The sequence below is a fragment of the Mytilus californianus genome, unplaced genomic scaffold (assembly GCF_021869535.1).
Source record: "Mytilus californianus isolate M0D057914Y unplaced genomic scaffold, xbMytCali1.0.p SCAF_9, whole genome shotgun sequence".
Taxonomy (NCBI): domain Eukaryota; kingdom Metazoa; phylum Mollusca; class Bivalvia; order Mytilida; family Mytilidae; genus Mytilus; species Mytilus californianus.
The window spans coordinates 6222294-6241753 of NW_026262745.1; the positions used below are offsets into that span (position 1 = coordinate 6222294).

At 32.5% G+C, this 19460-nt stretch overlaps 1 protein-coding gene across 6 annotated transcripts in view; it reads right to left on the minus strand.

Annotated features, from left to right (window-relative positions):
- Positions 1-476: 476 nt before the first annotated feature.
- Positions 477-19460, minus strand: part of LOC127715706 (uncharacterized) — a 235243-nt gene continuing 216259 nt past the window's right edge. For 3 of the 6 annotated variants that reach the window (XM_052221861.1, XM_052221858.1, XM_052221859.1), the window contains exons 19-20: positions 1757-1907; positions 477-902 (exon numbers count right to left, since the gene is read on the minus strand). In XM_052221861.1, coding sequence (XP_052077821.1) covers positions 663-902; positions 1757-1907 — 391 coding nt within the window. In that variant the 3' untranslated portion in view covers positions 477-662. Of the gene's footprint in view, positions 903-1756; positions 1908-3378; positions 3609-4595; positions 4666-19460 lie in introns of all 6 variants that reach the window. The other 3 variants (XM_052221863.1, XM_052221860.1, XM_052221862.1) reach the window with 2 other exon arrangements.

A 19460-nucleotide genomic window follows, 5' to 3' on the forward strand; every position in this document is an offset into this window, starting at 1 on the left:
GATCATCTGTTTCAAAGATCATGACGGATAGATTCAAATTGTCTTCACTGCTGTCTCCTTTACCCCGAATGTGCGTACCAAAAAGTACCCATCACCCGGTTTGTATTTACATTATCAAAATGACAGATGCAATATGTGGAGCAGGATCTGCATATCCTTCATGGAGCTTTTGAGACCCCCAAACAACCCACCCACCCCGCCCCTAATGTTTGGTGGGGTTGGTGTTGCTCAGTATTTAGTTTTCTATGTTGTGAATTGTGTAATGTTTTGTATGTTTGTCTGTTGGTCTTTTTCTTTTGTTAGCCGTGGCGTTGTCAGTTTATTTTAGACTTATGAGTTTGAATGTCCCTTTGATATATTTTGCCTCGCCTTTATTGATAGGCGTAAGTGACACAGAAAGCCACTCACTTGCAAACATTTTCAGTTGTATTTTAAAAATTAAACACAATTTATGAAGACGAAATACAAATCTGATCATAAAATGAATATGTGAACAGTCAGCGGAGAGCCAATGTACATATAAAACAAATTCACATTCAAAGTTTCAATTAAAAGAAAGACATAGTAATTGCTGAATCTTAAAAATAAAATGTTAAGCAACTTTCCCATGTAAGTAAAACACACATAGCAACGTTACATATTGAATTGGTTTCCAATTTATTTCACATGTTGTCTTTCTCGTCACTGATCTCGACTGATTTGACTGAATGGTATTCTACATTGCTCGTTGGTTGATTTCTGTCTATTCCACCTGTGGTGTTTTGGCTTACATTATAATTTATATTACCACGTGAAGACTGTTTACATTTTCTGTAATTAATGAATCCCAGAATTGACACAACAACAACAACAATTATTGCACACACTACTACTGCTATGACGATTCTTGTATAACTAGCATCCTACAAAAAATGTTTATATTCAGTTTGAAATATTAAAAAAAAGTAAATGTATCTGCAACAAAGTATCTTGGGTTATGCTTCACTGCAGAACGTTTACACGATACAGCCCTGATATTCATGAATGTTTGGTTCAATTCTGTACTAATAGCAGCCGAATAGGGAATAATATATAAAATATAATTGCATAGTTTTTAATACAAAAGCCTTAAATATTGACTATTTCGATCAAGTAAGACTGCCAAAGGTAACACTGTTTTCTAAATGTAATAAGTTCTAAATGCCGTAATATTTATAGCATTAATTATTGGTGGATATACATTTAACACAGTAATGATGCTCTTTAAGTCAAACATAAATAAAAAAAAGTATAATTTTTGCACTCGGCGTTTGTCTAAATTTTGTTCTCGACCAGTATAAATGACTGTAATGCGTTCAGGACATTCTCATTTTTACAAGTTTGTTTGTGTGATATTCTTTGAATCAATAAAACTTAATGGTAAGACATCAAAACATTTATAATGGTTTACCTTTTCACCTTTTCTGACTTATCATAGTCTCTCAAAAATGTAGAGATCTGTAACAATGCGTAATGTTTTGTAGACAATATTGTGTATCGTCTTTTAACTTTTTGTCTTTCCTTTTTATATTTTTAATTTCTATTGTCCCTTTTATCCGTAGGACTATGGATAAAAGAATCATTTTATTCGCGTGTTTATGAAGTTAATGTTCAAGCAAAACCTACCTTTTGTAAATATAGTTTTTGATATTTTTGGTCATCCATGTTCAATTTTTATATTTTTGGTTGGAAAGAGCAAGATCCTACTATTTTCTAGAAATTAAAATCCCTATTTTACCGTCTTGTCTTTGTCCATTATGGAAACATCTATGTCAAAAGATTCCATTGGTGTGACAATTTCTCCACCTGACAATTCTATTCTGCACAATGCTATGTATCCATCAGTGTCGACAGCAGCAAGAATGACTGAGGGTGTACAGCAACTTCCTCTGTATTAAAATGAAGTAATATGTTTAATCAATCCGACCCACAATATCATCATCATTGCTTAACATCGACAATCGGGTTTTTTGCAGTGGAAGATCTACATGTATCTTACATTCTAAAATTTAAATACGATTATAGGTTTTATTTGCTATAATGTTCCCTATTAATATATGTCAACTTCATTGTTACCTGTAAATTGAATTTCATTTAAACTTATTTTAACAATTAGGCGATTATTGATCTTACACAGGTTTATGTGTGACTGTCTATATTTATTTATTTTTTATGGTGTGCAAATAGTAAAATAACAAAATACCGAACTCCATGGAAAATTCAAAACGAGAAGTCCCTTATCAAATGGCAAAAAAAAAAGTAAAACACATCAAACGAATGGAAAACAACTGTCATATTCCTGACTTGGTACAGGCATTTCCTTATGTAGAAAAACGGTGGATTAAATCTGGTTTTGTAGCTAGCTCAACCTCTTACTTGTATGACAGTCGCATAAAATTCCTTTACATTGACAACAAAGTGTGAACAAAACAAATAGACTTAATAGGTAAAAATGTCAAAAATTGAAATACATATTTTCAGTGTTTACCCTTTTTATATAAGTATTTATTTTTGTTTACTTGATTACAGAGCTATAACCATTTAAAAAAACCTATTTTTTCTATAAAAAGATTTTTAAAGTATATATATATATATATTATATTGTTTAAATTTTCTCGCAGTGTGACATGACATATATTTTCAGCAATCTATTCCTTTAATTTGCATGTTAGTTTGTATAGAGTCTTTGGTGGTAAAGGGTAGGTGCATTTTGAGAGTGAAGACTGTAAACGGTACAGATGTACCTGCAGTGGATAAGACAAACTTTAAACTTAAATATTGAACATGACTGAGTATAGGTTAATTTATATTAAATTGATTATGACTGAAATGGCCTTTCCAGATAAAAATCTCTTACATATGCTTTTCTCATACACGGTTTCTCTAATGTTAATAGTTATTCGACTTTTTCCAGGATATATACATTAACTAAGGCGGATGCAGGTTGTTCTTTTAATGCCTCATTTTTTATTTAAATAAAAATTAAAATGTTTTATCAATAAAAGCAAATTTTTATCATAATTTGTAAAATATAGTACAATGTTATCAATCATAATAACGCCTGCCGTACGTCTCCTCTATATACATGATATAAGAAAAATCATTACACCAAAATCAATACAATTTGGGTCTAAATTATGCATTGTACGAATATAATTTTCTTCTACGCTAATAAATATAATATCTAACGCTAACAATAAACCCAAACGTTTTATTTGGCAACAGGTTTGAAGTAAAACTGGTTTTTGATTACTTATACAGTACAGACAAACACTTAAGTCATTCCCTGCTTAGATATTAAATGTGTATATTATTTGACACACTGTGTGAGTCATTTCTCTAAAATAAAACAAAACATACCTGATACTGATATTCACAGGACCGAGCCTCAGACCTGAAATATCATCATATAACAATTCGGTTGCTGATCCAACAGATGAAGTAATATTTTCTAACTCAGTTCCTTCGAAAGTTATACCAGCATCTACGAACCAGTGATAATTATGGCATTGTGCTGTATTCAACGAAGAACGACTACAAGTTCCATTCAATGATACAATTGTGCACACTGGTCTTACAATGTCAGTCATCTTCAAAGATAAATTCCACATGTGAGAAATAGTTAATTGTTTGTTCCCATTCTAACTGCGAAATAGGAAAAACATGACTGAAAAAATAGAATACCTTTTATGGTACGTATACAAGTACTATACAGGACAAAGCGTATAATAATAAGGTCTTATCGCTTTTCCGTGGAAAGACATTCTGAGTTCTGATTATTATATTTTTTCCGACACTTTTGTTTCTGAAATGTCGCTTTTGTTTCGCAACATTTTGGTAAGATATTTCGTGTATGATATCAAACAGTTTTTGCGTTTCGAAACTCACACTTTTTAACGAAAAAAAAAACATATTGGAGTTAACTTCCCGTAAACTGTTTTTATATAGCTTCTCAGAAAGCGTGAAAGTCATCGTTTTACTTTATCTGCAAAATGTTCGTCCTTTTCTCAGGATGATCTGTTACATTTGGACAAAAGTGGACCGGCTAGATGTAATAAGTGTCATTTCCCTATTTTGTGTTTGTCATGAGTAATATTTAATGTAGCACATAAACCTAGATGCTTTTGATATGAGGCCCTTGTTCAAAAAGCTGGAAGTTCAAATGTCAATGTCATCTTTTAAATTTTGAATTTTGTTTGTTTTTCGCAACTCCTTGTTAACTAATAGAGTTATCTACATATGTTTTTTGGCAAACTGTAAGTTGCAGCATGATGCCACTCCAAATTGGGTAGAATTGTTCTGGTGACTTTGTATGGTACTTTTCATCCCTTAAATAATCAAAAAAGATAATTGTTGTGTTGGATAGTTTTTAATCATATATATAATTGATATGAGGTTTTTTGCTATTAAATCTACCTCCTCCAGCAGTGGCACGGACCCAGTGGTTGCAAATAAACTCATCATAGATACCAGGATTATAATTTAGTACGCCTACAAAAGACTCGTCAGAGACATTTGTCAATGGCAAATTTCAGGAACGTATGCTTAAACCTCATACACAGCGATTTTATACTTACGAGAACAGTTTTAGAAATGCTTTGAGTTATTTCTGATGTCTTACCCATGTACACAGTTATGCTAAATTTCCTACAATTATTGATAAATTAATTAGTAATTCCTTTTTTTGTATAATATATATGTATTTCATTCATCCATAAATATCTTTGTTGATTATATCTTACTAATGAACGCATAAGTATTGAGTAGAAAGATACATTGTAGCAAATGTATTAAACAAAACTTAATTTAATTTCATTCACCAATGATACCTGTGTTTATCTCTGAAGAAGTGAGCCAGATTCGACCATATTATATTTCCCCCATTCACACCGACTTAGTACATCACAAATTAAATATGACTATTATGGTTCAAGAATGTTTTTCAAACATTGAAATGGGGAATTAAAATCATGATTCATGCTTATAATTTGTTATGCCAATCGTGGGTTTCGTCTACATCAGACTCTTTTGTCGCTCTAGGTTAAAATAAGTTAAAGTAAAATCCAATCCGAAAAAAATGTGCTAAATTTAGGCGAAAGTAGTTTATCGCTGCTCAAATCTTATTAATCAATAATTGAATGATAAATCAAGGTTACAACCAAAAAATAAGAAAATTTTGTAAACTTCAACAGAGGATTGCCCGGTAGCGTCGACAGATTCAGCGTCTACTGCTATGAATGCATCACTGCAATATGAATCGACACTTAGCCATCATCGGAAACAGGACACATTCGGTAAAATTACAGATCAGATAACTTTACTGCTATCTAAAGTTCTAAGACCGCGAAAACATGTCGCTAGTGAATTGGGACACCGACACATCGTATCAATCAAACAATTCGTGATGGGGACCGAAAAACATATGAAGTGTCGATTTCAGTCATTCTGTGATTCGAGCGCCACTGATAAGTCAAATGAGGACAAAACGGGCGTCTGGCGTACAAATTTGTAAGACTGATATTGTTGATGAGGTTTTACAGATATCTCGTTGGAAATAATACCACATCTCCTTATTTTTATATTTGTTATAAATTATATTATTATTGTTATCCCTCTTTATATTATGCTTATTTGTTCAATGGAGGTTTAAAATCTTAATCAGTATCTTATTTAACGTTTTTATTGATATTCATGAATACATGTGTAAAAGGAGGGGGAAAGGTTCGTGGGATATAGGTATTCAAATTTTATCTGAAATAAGAATTAAGGTTTAAATATAATTTCTTCTAAATTATTTGATTGTCAAACTTAATATCAAAAATATAAATGCCCAGTTCAAATTCAAATTCGAAACAAATCTACTACCCGACTGAAACCATGGGAAAGTTTTTTTTTTCATCTAAAGGAAGGAACAGTTTTTTGTTGTTTATCCAAAATAAATTCATCTTGAGATTGTAAGAGGGAGTAAGTAAGGCATGTATCATGTATAGGATGTTTAGCCAAACATTATTAACAATATTGCAAAATGAACGTGTCCGTTGATAAATACAGGAATTATTCAGAAGCGAAGGTTAAAACTCCTTCAGGCAAAGATGACCTTAGATAAATTTGGTTATTGTATGTATGCCCGTCAAATAGCTCCTAAACAAACTACTTATTTATAATCCGTAGCATTCAAATGTTTTGGTCTGAGCGATCCTGATGAAGGAACATCCAGAAAAGCTGTTCGGGCGAACGAAATTTATGAAGTGTTGTTTTCGGTGACCTACCTCACATTTTATATAAAAACAAAACTCATTGAAATCAAACTTTCGGCAAGATGTTCATAAGTAGTTTGTGTGTTTATGTTCTGCAAGATGCAAGATTTCTAGTTTGAAATTGTAGGAAATAGAAGGGGTGGCGGGGCAATACAATGCAAATTTAGCAAAAACTATTGAATTACAGATAAACGTTTTTTTTTTTGTCATCATTCAGAAAATCTTATTGCTTTCAATATGCATACTGTAAATGTAGAAATGTGGCAATAAAACTGCACTACCCTGCAGTCTGATTAATATTGAACAGTTCCTGTCTAGTCTAGGTAGTTCATTTTTCATTTCTTTCCTCTAAGGTTTAATGCGCATTTTTTTACTCCAAGATTTAAGCCTAAATGATTGATTGATTGCTTGATTGGTGTTTTACGCCACTTTCAGCACTATTAATCACAAGGAGTATTCCACTCACCATATTGAATTTGAATAATATTCTATACTATTCTACACATAAACACATACACACTAAAACAGTTTAGAATTTACCACACGCACCTAAATACATTATTCAACTACAAAGATAACATTTTGTCTCAACCTTTGCGTGGAAGAAGCTTTCCATATGAATTTCTATGAAGTATTTTTCCTATTGTTGTACCTGTATTGGTTTTATCATAATATTCATTAAAGGCTAATAATGAGACAATAACTCTTAATAAACCAATATAAAAAATTGTATATAAAACAGGAGTAAACATACAAGATAACAGAAGATAAGGTAGGCTTCAAGGTAAACGATCCATTACTTATATCACCCGCGACAACTGTATGCTGTCTCCTTATTGGTAATACTGTAGCAGTAGAGTCGTCTGTAATCGCTACTTCATATGTTTCATTAATTGTTCCTGCATTTTCCACTTCATAATATACTAACATTTTTTTTCCTATAACTGCACCTATTTTGATATATGAATTAGATAATGTAATGTGAATGTTTCTTAACATTACTATAGTAAGATAATGTAAAATTAAATCCGATGACATGGTATGCATGTTACTGTGATTGGTTGATGTCCACAATGGCATCTATACATCATGATTAAAGGTTATATTTACGTAACGCTAAGTCAATACAATCTCTGATATTACCAATAATGCATACAAACACACAAGCTCCTTTACAATATACATTATATATTTCAATCGACATGATACTATGCAACACATTTAAACAAGTTAAGGATATATCAAATAAATAGGAAATGAAAACTGTCTTTCATCTTACAGACATTCAATTATTTGATTGCGTTAAAACAAATGCACTAGATAAGAACGTTTAGAAAAGTAACAGCGTTTCAATCTGTTCATTCTTATCGAGAAACTACTGCAATACGTATATATAGGAAAGGGAATGATGTTTTTATACTGATAAATCAAATTTTTGTAACTTTTTATCAAAACTATCCATTGAACTTTGAATCAAGGGTTTCACAAATACGTCTATGTCTGTGTCATACCTTGCCTTTTAGTAAAAATCTACAGTGTAAAACAAAATTTAAGACAAAAAATTATTTTAACCTTCAATATTGATGTAAAAAAAACTCGACCTGCATCTTCGATGGGGTATATAACTTTTACATATTACAATGTTTGATTGATTGAAGATTTCTGGTAAAATTAATTCCCAAACGTTCAGCAGATACCGTAATAACTCGACTGAATTGAACAAAATAACTTCCTCGCCGATTCTTCAAAATACAATGTATATTAATTTTGCCCTTTTTCGAAGCTGAAGACTAATCACGAGTTCTTCAATGAATGTCATATGCATAACAACATATTTGGTTACCTTTCCGGAACACCTGAGTTCACCCACGTTTGTTTGATTTTTTGTGTAATGTTTTGCGGAATTTCTTTTTGCGTGTTTGTCAAATTTCTATTTGGTTTCATGCCGTCTCTAATTTCTTTGACTAATAATTAAATATTACTCGGAATCATAAATTGTGCGCACTAAAATGATATATGTTTTTCCAGAACCTCCTAAATGGTCATGATGATAATCAACTGCGGCTTTAAGATAAATGATAAGAAACGTGATCATGAAAGAGAGTCGAAAGATACCAAAGGGACATTCAAATTCATAAGTCGAAAATAAACTGACAACGCCATGGCAAAAAAAAAATCAAAAGACAAACAGTACACAAATAACAATATAGAAAACTATAGATTGAGCAACACGAACCCAACCAGAAAACCGGTGAGGGGTCTCAGGTGCTCCGGAAGGGTAAGCAGATCCTGTTCCACATATGGCACCCGTCGTGTTGCCATGTTAGTACAAATATTACCAAGCCAGGAGTCTGTAATCCAGTGGTTTTCATTAGTTGCTGTCTTTCATAATTATTTCGTGCTTTGTGTTGGCATAATAACTTTCGTTTTGTATCAATCTATCTGCATCAGATGCGCGTTTCGACAATAAATGTAACTTCAGTGATGATCGAGGCCAAACTATTTGGAAATTCAGAAATGAAGAGCTGATAAAATCAAAAATGACAAAACGAGTAGCCAAAGCTGGACAAGAATTCAGAGCTTCTACGAGAGAGGTATATTCCTTAATTTAGAATAATTCCCAAAATGTTGTAACAGCAAAGTTCAATAACACAATATCCTATTTGCATGCCAGTATCGAAGTCCTGACTACTGGGATGGTGACATTTATGGGAACTTACAATCAACCAGCAGAAATATTGTCACAGTAGACGTAATAATATTAACGATACTAATTTTACTACACTTTAGGCGCATTTCGACAATAAATGTCTCTTTAGTGATGTTCGAAGTAAACAAATTTGAAAATCCACAACTAATTCAAAACAGATTACGTCTTTGGTTTTCTCTTTTGAATAGATTCTCTTTTCGCATCTCGGTGGCTTTTTGTATTTAGCTTACTTCACGACTTGTTCACTGGAGAAGATGAGCTTTAGGGATTTTAAGCAACGTTGAACTGATTAGAAAAATAATCATATCCAAGCAAATGATCAAGACTGATAAAACTTTTACACGTTCATGTACGTGAGTTCCTTCTAAATTGTATGGAACAAAAACTATATGATCAATCTAAGAGGAATCATACTAAATAAAACTAATTCTGAAAGGTGTAGTTGCTAGGACGCTAAAAAAATATACACTAGTTTGTAAACATATTAAAGCATACAGACTTTGTCAGTTTACATCGTTTGTCCGTTTTGCTTTTGAAATCATTTCTATATTTCTATAAAAAAAAGATCGTATTACTCACTTTCAAGAGAAACTATTCTAAACTTGACGTTGGTTGGTTTAAATACTACGGAATTTTTTCTGGTAAAGATCAATCCATTGTTATCTGTCCCGTTTAGCTTTAACTGGAAAAACAAAAACGAAAACTAAATACTAACACACGCATTTACTGAATGCCCACGTGAATATGAAATAAGCTTCACAAAAGGGGAAAATGATGTGTGTCATAACAGTCTAAAATTGTAGCAATATGCTACAATTGACATGTTTTCCGGTGAAATAAACATAAGATTTGATTGTGTCTGTCGATACATGCAAAGATCGATTTTCATTTAAAAGATAATTTTCTCATGTCATACTCTATGAAATATCTTTACACCGAGCGCCAGTAACTTATTGCCTGTTTCCAAATGTTATGCCTTTTCATGTCAAAATGAGCATCGCACATGACTTGGCAGAAATATTTCGATTTTGATAGAAGTCAATAGCGCTGAAAGTGGCGTCAAACACCTAAGATCAATCAAATCAATCATTTCACATCGTAGACTTTGAATGCGCCACTGAATGCATGACCAAACAGCTTTAATCTATTCAGATAAAATGTTCATCTGGCTCTCGCTTTACCCATTTACTGCCATAGTTCTTTACTGCATCCATCAGTAGATTTGCTTTAGGTTTTTGTCTGATACATTCATATTTTTAAATTCTATATTGAAAAAAAAATGCAATCTTTTAATTCACTTCGTAAGGAATGTTCAATTGCATATCAGCGGTAAAAAACATTCACGTAACCCTGTACATATAGCGTGAACTGTTCATGCTTACTGCAAGTGTGTGATCGATACTGCTTGTATAAATGTATAAATCAGTAGATATGTATGATTGTCAAGAGACAACTATCCACAAGTGTCTAAATGCATGGATTTAAGCATCAAAAAGTCGTACAATGAACAAAACCCTGCTGTTCAATCGGCTATAAAAGGCGCCCCAGATAACAAAATTCGAAACCATTCAAACCAAAAAACTAACGGCCTGATTTACAAGAAAACAATAAACGAAAAACAAATATGGCAGATAGGAACCAACTTTGAACGTTTATTGAAATCTACACATGACTAAATTAAATCATTTTTCAACCATTTTAAGATCAATTCATTACAAAATTACAACTATCTATTTATTTGTTTATAACTGGTTTGGAGTAGTGAATATGGCGGCACATCTTACTGTCATAAAGTTTGTTGTCTGAATAGTATGAACATTAAACAATTCATTGCCAAACATATCAGTAAGGATAAAATCATTACAAGTCCCGTTTTCTCCAAGGTTATAAATGTTAACATAAAATGTATAGTTCTTTCCTACAAATTGAAGAAAAAATGTTTAGCAAATCAAAAAATAAATTCTGATAATGTGTCTTTACATTATGGAAACAATAATATTATTACCATTTTCCAAACCTAATTGCTTTGAACTTTGTAATAACTATTTACGTATTATATAGATATTTACGAATTGTATAACTATCTTCCTAGTTTTACCTTTCTGCATATATTTTGCTGTTCACCAATGAATGACAGTGAATAGAAGATGTAAACGTTAGTGAAGAAATAGTTATAAAGAAGTTTGTAATCAAAACAAAAAATGTATGCATACATTTATATTACAGAAAAAACAATTATCAAAAAAAAATTAAAATCACAAAAATACTGAACTCCGAGGAAAATTCAATCGGAAAGTCCCTTATCACATGGCAAAATCAAATGACAAAACACATCAAACGAATGAACAACAACTGTCATATTCCTGACTTGGTACAGGCATTTTCAAATGTAGAAAATGGTGGATTGAATCTAGTTTTATAGCGCTAAACCTCTCACTTGTACGACAGTCTCATCAAATTCCGTTATATTTACAACGATGCGTGAACAAAACAGACATAATAAATAAAATAGTCAAAATATGGGTACAGCAGTCATCACTGTGTTACAATATCAAAACAAACAATCATTTACAAAATAGCACAAAAGCATCTATCAAATTAAAAACCACATTCATTGCTTCGCGTGTCTGACGTCAGAAATGTAAACGTCACATAAGAAGAAATTTTGTCGTTCAATGTTTATTCAAAACAATTTTATAATTTCACATGGGGAATGTTGGTATACAGGGTTAAAAAATCAAAAGTTATGTTAGAATTAATTTCAGAAATAGACCAAGATTTTAAATTGTCCAGAAGTTCTTTAGAATTTTTAAGAATCCACATATGGTTAATACCACTACGCGAGTGAAATAAATTTGTCGTTTGTCGTTCAAAGTATTTTCAAATTTATAATAGAACAATAACATAATGACATATAATAGAACAATAACATAATGACGGGATCTTTTAAAGTACAGACCTCTTTGTCCATTATAACAGACATAAAATGTATATTTAATATTGAATTGTGTAACATTTGTCATTTCGGGACCTTTTATAGCTAACTTTGCGGTATGGGCTTTGCTCACTGTTGAAGGCTATACAGTGACCTATAATTGTTAATTTCTGGGTCCTTTGGTCTCTTGTGGAGTGTTGTCTCATACCACATAATCTTTTTTATATATGTTCAGGACGAGAACAAGTTAAAGATAGATACAATAGGTAGGTCTTACAATAGAGGCCGTCCGGGATGAAGCTCGGGGAAATTTGGACTGCCACGGGAAATTGATGGTAAATTGGATAGAGACCGAAATTTAGCCTTGTCACAGGCCACCTATTGAACAAAGGGTTGTTGCAAGGGTTCTTAACGTCCCCATTCTGACCGGAAATGGATGCGTACTTGATAAATCCCGCACGGCCCAATGGACGCCCCACTTTGCCTAGGGTTTTAGTGGAGGAAGACCAATGGAGACCAAATTTCTATTCCCCAGTCACCCTTGGGGGTCTTGAAATTTAGATTCTAGGTACTGACATTGTTTATCATCTTAATTACGTGTTATAGTGCTATTTTTAATTGTCTTTGTATATTGTTAACCTTTACTCAATGTTATTAGTTAATTATGTTTTAGTTATATACTTTTGGCGTGGCTACGTATTTATACATACCGCCATTGTGTTATCGTGCTATGGTCAATTTGTACTCTTTCCTTTAATTTTCTAACTATAAAACCATGTTTAATCAACCATTTTCTACATAAGGAAATGCTTGTACCAAGTCAAGAATATGATAGTTCTTATCAATTCGTTTGATGTGTTTGAGATTTAGATTTTGCCATTTGCTAAAGGACTGTCCGTTTTCAATTTTACTCGGTATTTTTGTTATTTTCTTCTTTTTTTTCGTTATAGGAGCGATATGTATGTCTTGATTGCCACTCATATTTCATCTGAAATAAGCTAACTAAGTTCCTTCCTCTAGCTCACTATGCATGCTGCTGACTATATAATAATACAGAATTGATAGTCTGGTCAATATATTTTCACATAATATTTGTAAAGACTTCCAAGAACAATTTCGATAACTGGAGACGTTTATTTCATTTCAAACATGAATGACAATTGTTAAGAAATAAAATCAGTTACGGATTTCATTATTTCCAGTTACGTATATGATCGAAAATTTATTTACTTCAGTTACCCATATCATCGCGATATTTTCGACGGTTTTTTTCTCCATTCAGCGGTGGAACTATGAAAAAACACTTAGCATTTCAGTTTCAAATTTAGTATTACGTTCAAAAAGACACAAAATACCGAAAAATAATACACATTTATTATAAAATAAACAAAAGAAATATTGATCAGAAACATTGTCCGCCATCATTGGATATACGTAACTGCAGTTATGGATATCACATATACCCTAGTGGTATTGGCAGAACTGCAAATTCATTTTACATTTATAAACAAATTAGGACAAAGGTACGGGAATGCGCGATGTACAATTATTTCATAACTACAAGGAATATTATAAATCAAATATTTATTTTTCAAATCAACTCAAATGCACAGAGCTAGCATACACAGTAGATTGGTTTTATAAACACGCTGAAGTCCTCCCTCGGAAATAGTTTAATAATCTTCTAAAATACTAATAAATGTAAATTATTATTCGGAAAGAGTAAGTCGGCTTCACCTTGTACATTTTGGTGTGATTTGGTTGCAGATTTGTCCTGATAACGTATGAAAACAAAAATAAATGATTTAGCATATCGGTAAAGAATCTAGCTATCATTTTCATATTTTCGACGGCCGGCTAAATATTGATTTAAGTGCTGTTATAACGTTAAAGCAAGTGCACGTTTTACTTGTATCTTGTATTGTATTATTGTCGCAATAGTCAATATCATTGTAATATATTCTTTATTCCAAAAGCAATACAGTTTATAGGTATCAAGTACAATTAATATTACATTAAATGTAGTAAGCATCACATAGTACAATATATAGTAATTCAATTCATACAATATAATAAACAAATCTAGGAGCATTATATCAATTAACATATTAATTTATCTTGAAGTATGATATACACATTCAACGACTATGGATTATTTTGGCAATACATAAATACTTCCCAAAATTAGTAAGTTCTTTTATATTACGAACTGCCAACAGATAAAAATTGTATAAGTTTAAATACTGATGGATTTCTCCAATAATAAGGTTTGATATACTTCATACGAATATCTTTATTTCCAATACATTCCAAAATAAAATTATATTTATCCTCAACAGAATTACAGTTGCACATATTACATATTCTAGCGTTTGTGTTTATATTTAAAAACCTTCCAGTTTCAATGTTCAAGTTATGTGCATGTGAACGGTACTTGCTTATTAATGGTTAATATCTCCAATTAACAGGTCTACAAAGATAAAACTGCAAACCATTACTGTCATATATGTATTTGTAAAACTAACATTTCGAAGACTTCTAAAAAAATGACATTGCTTCAGATATAAATCTATCAGTAATATTCACACTATATTGCCTCTTGTAATGATGATTAATCTCCTCGTTACATTGCAGTATAATTAAAGCCGCAGAAAACAATATTCTGCAATACGCCGTACACCGCCCTGCAATTCGCCGTACTAAACACAAAAATGTTGTATCCATATTCTTAAGAAAACATCTTCCTGGTAGAAGATTTCCGGGAATATGAAGTCACATGTCATTATCTTCAAAGTTGAACATCTGGTCAGCAGGGCGACAAAGGACGATCGACTTCGAAATTTCAGGTACCAAGTGCATAATTGTAAAGCATAACACACAATCTTTTCTTTATTTTGGTACTTTTTGGCATAAGAAATTAAAAGCATTGTAATATAAGAAAGACATTTCATAAGAGTTAACCTCATCGAAACGATAGAAATGGTTGAAGATAAAAGAAATTCTTACCGTGTTTTTTTGTCACTTTCTTTCCGCTTCGGTGGTACCCAATTTCCGGTGGCGATGATACACAGTTTGTACATATTTACAATTTAATTATAGATATAGTGTTCCTGCTCGAGAGATTCTGTCGTACCTTACAGACTTTCCGTGGTGGACTGGGAATACAATTTTTGGTGTAAATACGTCGGCCACGTGTGCCAAAAGGTTACATAAAATTAGTATGATGACCAATGGTAGCTTGCCTAAAATAAAGTGCAAGCATAAGTCTTGTACCGCCGAACGAAGCGATGCGAAAAAATATTTGGACCTTTTATGCAGAAAATGATCATTTTTCGGTCATTTTTCAGGTATGTCATGCTTATGAAATTCATATTACTCCTTATTAACATGTTTATTTTCAAATATAAAATAAATTTTATAAAACGGAAAGATCAGTCGACAAGTCAACCGAAGCGTTTATCAATAGAAAGGCAATCAATGGACACATGACCAACCCGGGAACAGATAAGACACAAAAGAACAAACAAAAACATTCAATATTGAAAACTAAATACAGATAAAAAACACGAACTCTGAAAAAAAAATATGGCGACCTCCAGTGCTCCAGAAGGGTAAGCAGGTCCTGCTTCTTGCAAGACACCCGACCGTAGCGTTTCTCACTAAGGTCATTTTCGAATCAAAGGAGAGATTTCTATGACAACAGTATTGAGCCTGTATTATCAAATATTAATACTGCATGTAAGGCTTAAAGTATAGTTAATATCCAAAGTCCATATATCTATTTTTTGCCAAGGCAAATGATCGCAAAACTCTCTCGGTGTCGATATCCATTTTTCTGTGAACATGTATGAGCGCCAACGAAGATAGCCAGTCCTGTACCATGGCTGAACGGAGATAAGTTTTCAGTCATAAGTTTTCAGTCGTCGTAATGCACTAAATGACCGTTCAGTAATTGATGTAGTTACTGGCATTGTAACTTGGATTGACGAGATTGCAAATATTGAAGGATATAGTTCCTTATTTGTCACTGCTACATCAGAGATTTGGGCTTCTCTATAACTTCTGGACCCGATCAGCGTCTCTGCCATCTCTTTACCTCAGAATTGAAGGTTCCTTGATTGTCCGTCAAGTCGTGTCTAAATGTTTCGTATAGTTTGTCTATACACTCAAAGATTCCAAACGTGCAGGTATAAGATTCTGGCCTTGAAAACGGTCAGAGTTGTCCAGTAAACGTCCTAGGCCTGTGAGTTCTTCAATGAAATAGTCAAGAAAGGAGAAAAACAAGGCTCGCTTCCAATACTGACTTGGAGTATCAGCTGGATAGTTAGCCAAAAAGTTCTGAATTTCCAAATCCAAATTGTTAATGAAACATTAGAATACACTTTCGTTTAAGTACCGAAATACAATTACCACGGGCTTCCCCCAACACGAAACCCCCGCGAGCCGACCGTGTAATGTCAATGCCTGTATTTGCATACACGGTCGTTTATCATATCCCTAGTATAAAAGTATCTGAATAACTTTACTTTTTCTTGTGTTTTTTTTTTTAAACAAACGAATATTTGGGCCCACAAATGTTACTTTAGATTTTCAAATCTCGTAAATTTTGTAGAGTTATGAAAAACGGAGTGAAGAGGAAGGTACAGAATGTATGGTTCAAGGAACACCAATGGCTGAGATATTCGGTATCTGAAGATTCTCTATATTGTGCTCCTTGTGTTTTATTTGGAAGGCATGATTCTAAGGAAAAAACTTTTATCAAACCTGTCACCGATTAGAGCAATATTTCGGGATATTTTAAACGTCATGAAAGTAGCGATTCTGGTAATTTTAGGTTTGTCGAAATGGCGCACAATTTCCTTAGGGTAATACGCAATGAAAAACCATTAATCAGTGATACCCTCACTTCCAGTAGAGATCTTCAGATAGGAAAAAATAGACATATTATGAGAAGAATAATTGAGAACCTTATCTTGTGTGGCAGGAAAAATATAGCTGTTAGAGGTCACACAGAGGAACGTAGTAAGTTTATGGCCATATTAAATTATGCTGCCTCAGAAGATGAGGTTCTGTCAAAACATCTTACCAATGCAAAGGCAAAATACACATCTCCTGATATCCAAAATGAAATACTCAAAGTCATTGGTAGACAAATAAGAGAAAATATCGTGCGCGATTGTAATAAAAGTGATTACTTCGCCATTCTTGCAGACAAAGCAACAGACACTTCCACAAAGGAACAAGTTTCTCTTTGCTTACGTTTCCTGGATCGAACAGACAATGGGTTGGAAGTCCGTGAACTCATCATTTGTCAGGTTAGACATATCAGGATAAGGGGGGTCAAACAATTTTATTTTATTTGCAGTTACGTCTTGTAAACTCGACGTACATAGCTCATTTACATCTATGCTGGGCGGACTAGATACGTTTTGGCTTTCGTCATCCGCTGCCCTCTTGTTAAAATAAAAATCTAGCTTCTTATCTTTATTTTGATTTTCAACCGGAGTTAAACTTTGTGACGTAATTGTAGTTGCAAGTACAAACACCGCCCGACACGATAATCCGTAAAGACTTATGACTATCCGTAGATCAATTTCAGAATATTTTTTTTTTTGTTAAAAAAAATCATTTTTGTTAAAAAAAATCTTTTTTCGTGAAAAAAATGTGCAAGCAAATGATTTTTTGCGTAAAGGCAGCTACGCGCCTGAACTGTCCATTAAACATGTTAAAGGATTTACCTCCGTCTGACTGTGTCGGTTCGGGTTCCATTTAATACGTAGACTATTTATTCATAAATCATAAGTAATAAATTGAGTTACTTACCCTTGGTTTGCAATAAATATATATTTAACAAATTAAATCAATACGAATTAAAGATTCTTAATACAATTTGTCAAGAAAAATTATGTTTTCTTTTTGTAGAGTAAACTAGTAGTTTTTGAAAGGTTTATTGTTGTATAAATTGAAAATGTTTTATATAAACGATACCATATCTTACTTTAAAGATAATGCATTCATGAGCAGATTTGTTTTCTAAAGACATTTAGTAAATTAAAACAAACTAAATGATTTTTCTGTTACGAGTGTCATAATTTGACACTCATTCCTACAAATAATTATCACTTCTTACAAGTACAAGGCAGATATGAATAAAAATGAATGGTAGACATATTATGTATTTGTGAGAAGAGAAAGAAAACTAGTTCGTGAAGTTAATTAGGCTGGATGGACTCCCCATATCCTTTATTTTATACTGATATATCCAGTTAATCAATAGAGTTAAACAAAAGAACTGTAACTCTTTAATAAAGTCAAGTTGGTATTTTTTAATTGTTTCCATCTGTTTCTATGGCCTTTGAAAGTTTACCGTAGGTGCATAATTTAGGCATCTTAGCATCTAATATACTTGTCTTTACTCCAATTATAGTATAGGGCTTCGAGATTTTTGTAAGCTTTTAAATCAAAGACAAATGTTTACAATATACAAGTAGTAGATTATGGTGGATGCAAATGCATCAGCATGAATTACATCGAAGGAAAGATAAATGATTTTTGTATAGCATTATTTCGCATCTCTGACCCCGGCGACAGTTTTTTGGGAATCATCCTAAAAATGGGCAATATTTTTATCGAAAAGGGAAAGTCCGGTACACCGTGTTACGTCCAGGCTTGTTTGAGTTGACTGTTTTATCTTAAAAACGTATAGAGCAAAACTATAATTATGTGGGTCAAGTGAAATACCTTTCTAATGATTCATAACAAAATATGACAGTAGTTAAATTGTGTTTGAATATCATTTTTTTACTAAACGCACTTGATGAAAGTTTTAACTTGTAGATCTTTCTGTGAATAAGTTCCAAAAAAATTGTATTCAGCCTCTGAAAATTCCTAGTCTGCCCTTCTACAAAATATGAGATTAGAAATCTTTTAATGATTTTTCAAATTTTAATAAAATCCCTTCTAAGAAATATTAAAGTAGAATTTTTTTAATGGTTTTTCAAATTTTAAATCCCCCCTGACAACAATCAGGCAATAGCCATAACAGTACATCAAATTAGGCTTTGTAGCTTGTAGATACATGTGTCCTTTTGAATTTCAAATGTTATATAGGATCGTCATAATCCGTTTCAATTTTGGGTAAATTTGTCGATTTTCAGGAGTTTAGAAAGCAACCATTTACCTTCTAGGGGGTTATATGGTTTTAGTCTGAGTCAGAACCTTTTTTTTTTTGTTTTTCGATGCTATCAATCAAAAAATTTTTTTTCAAAATTCAACACTATAAAGTATGGGGAAATTATGGATTGAGAATAATAGGAGGTAATAATTTAGGAAATAACCATAATTTCCCTTCCCTTGAAGTTAAATGGTCGTTCCAAAAACAGACAGCGCGTCATCTCTAAAGGTTGCTCTAATTCTCAGGATGGAAAAAAATTAAGTGGCTTAATGGGGAGATAATTTTGAAGAAGTCGAATCCTGATGAGGTTATATAAATAAAATTGAGAATGGAAATGGGGAATGTGCCAAAGAGACAACAACCCGA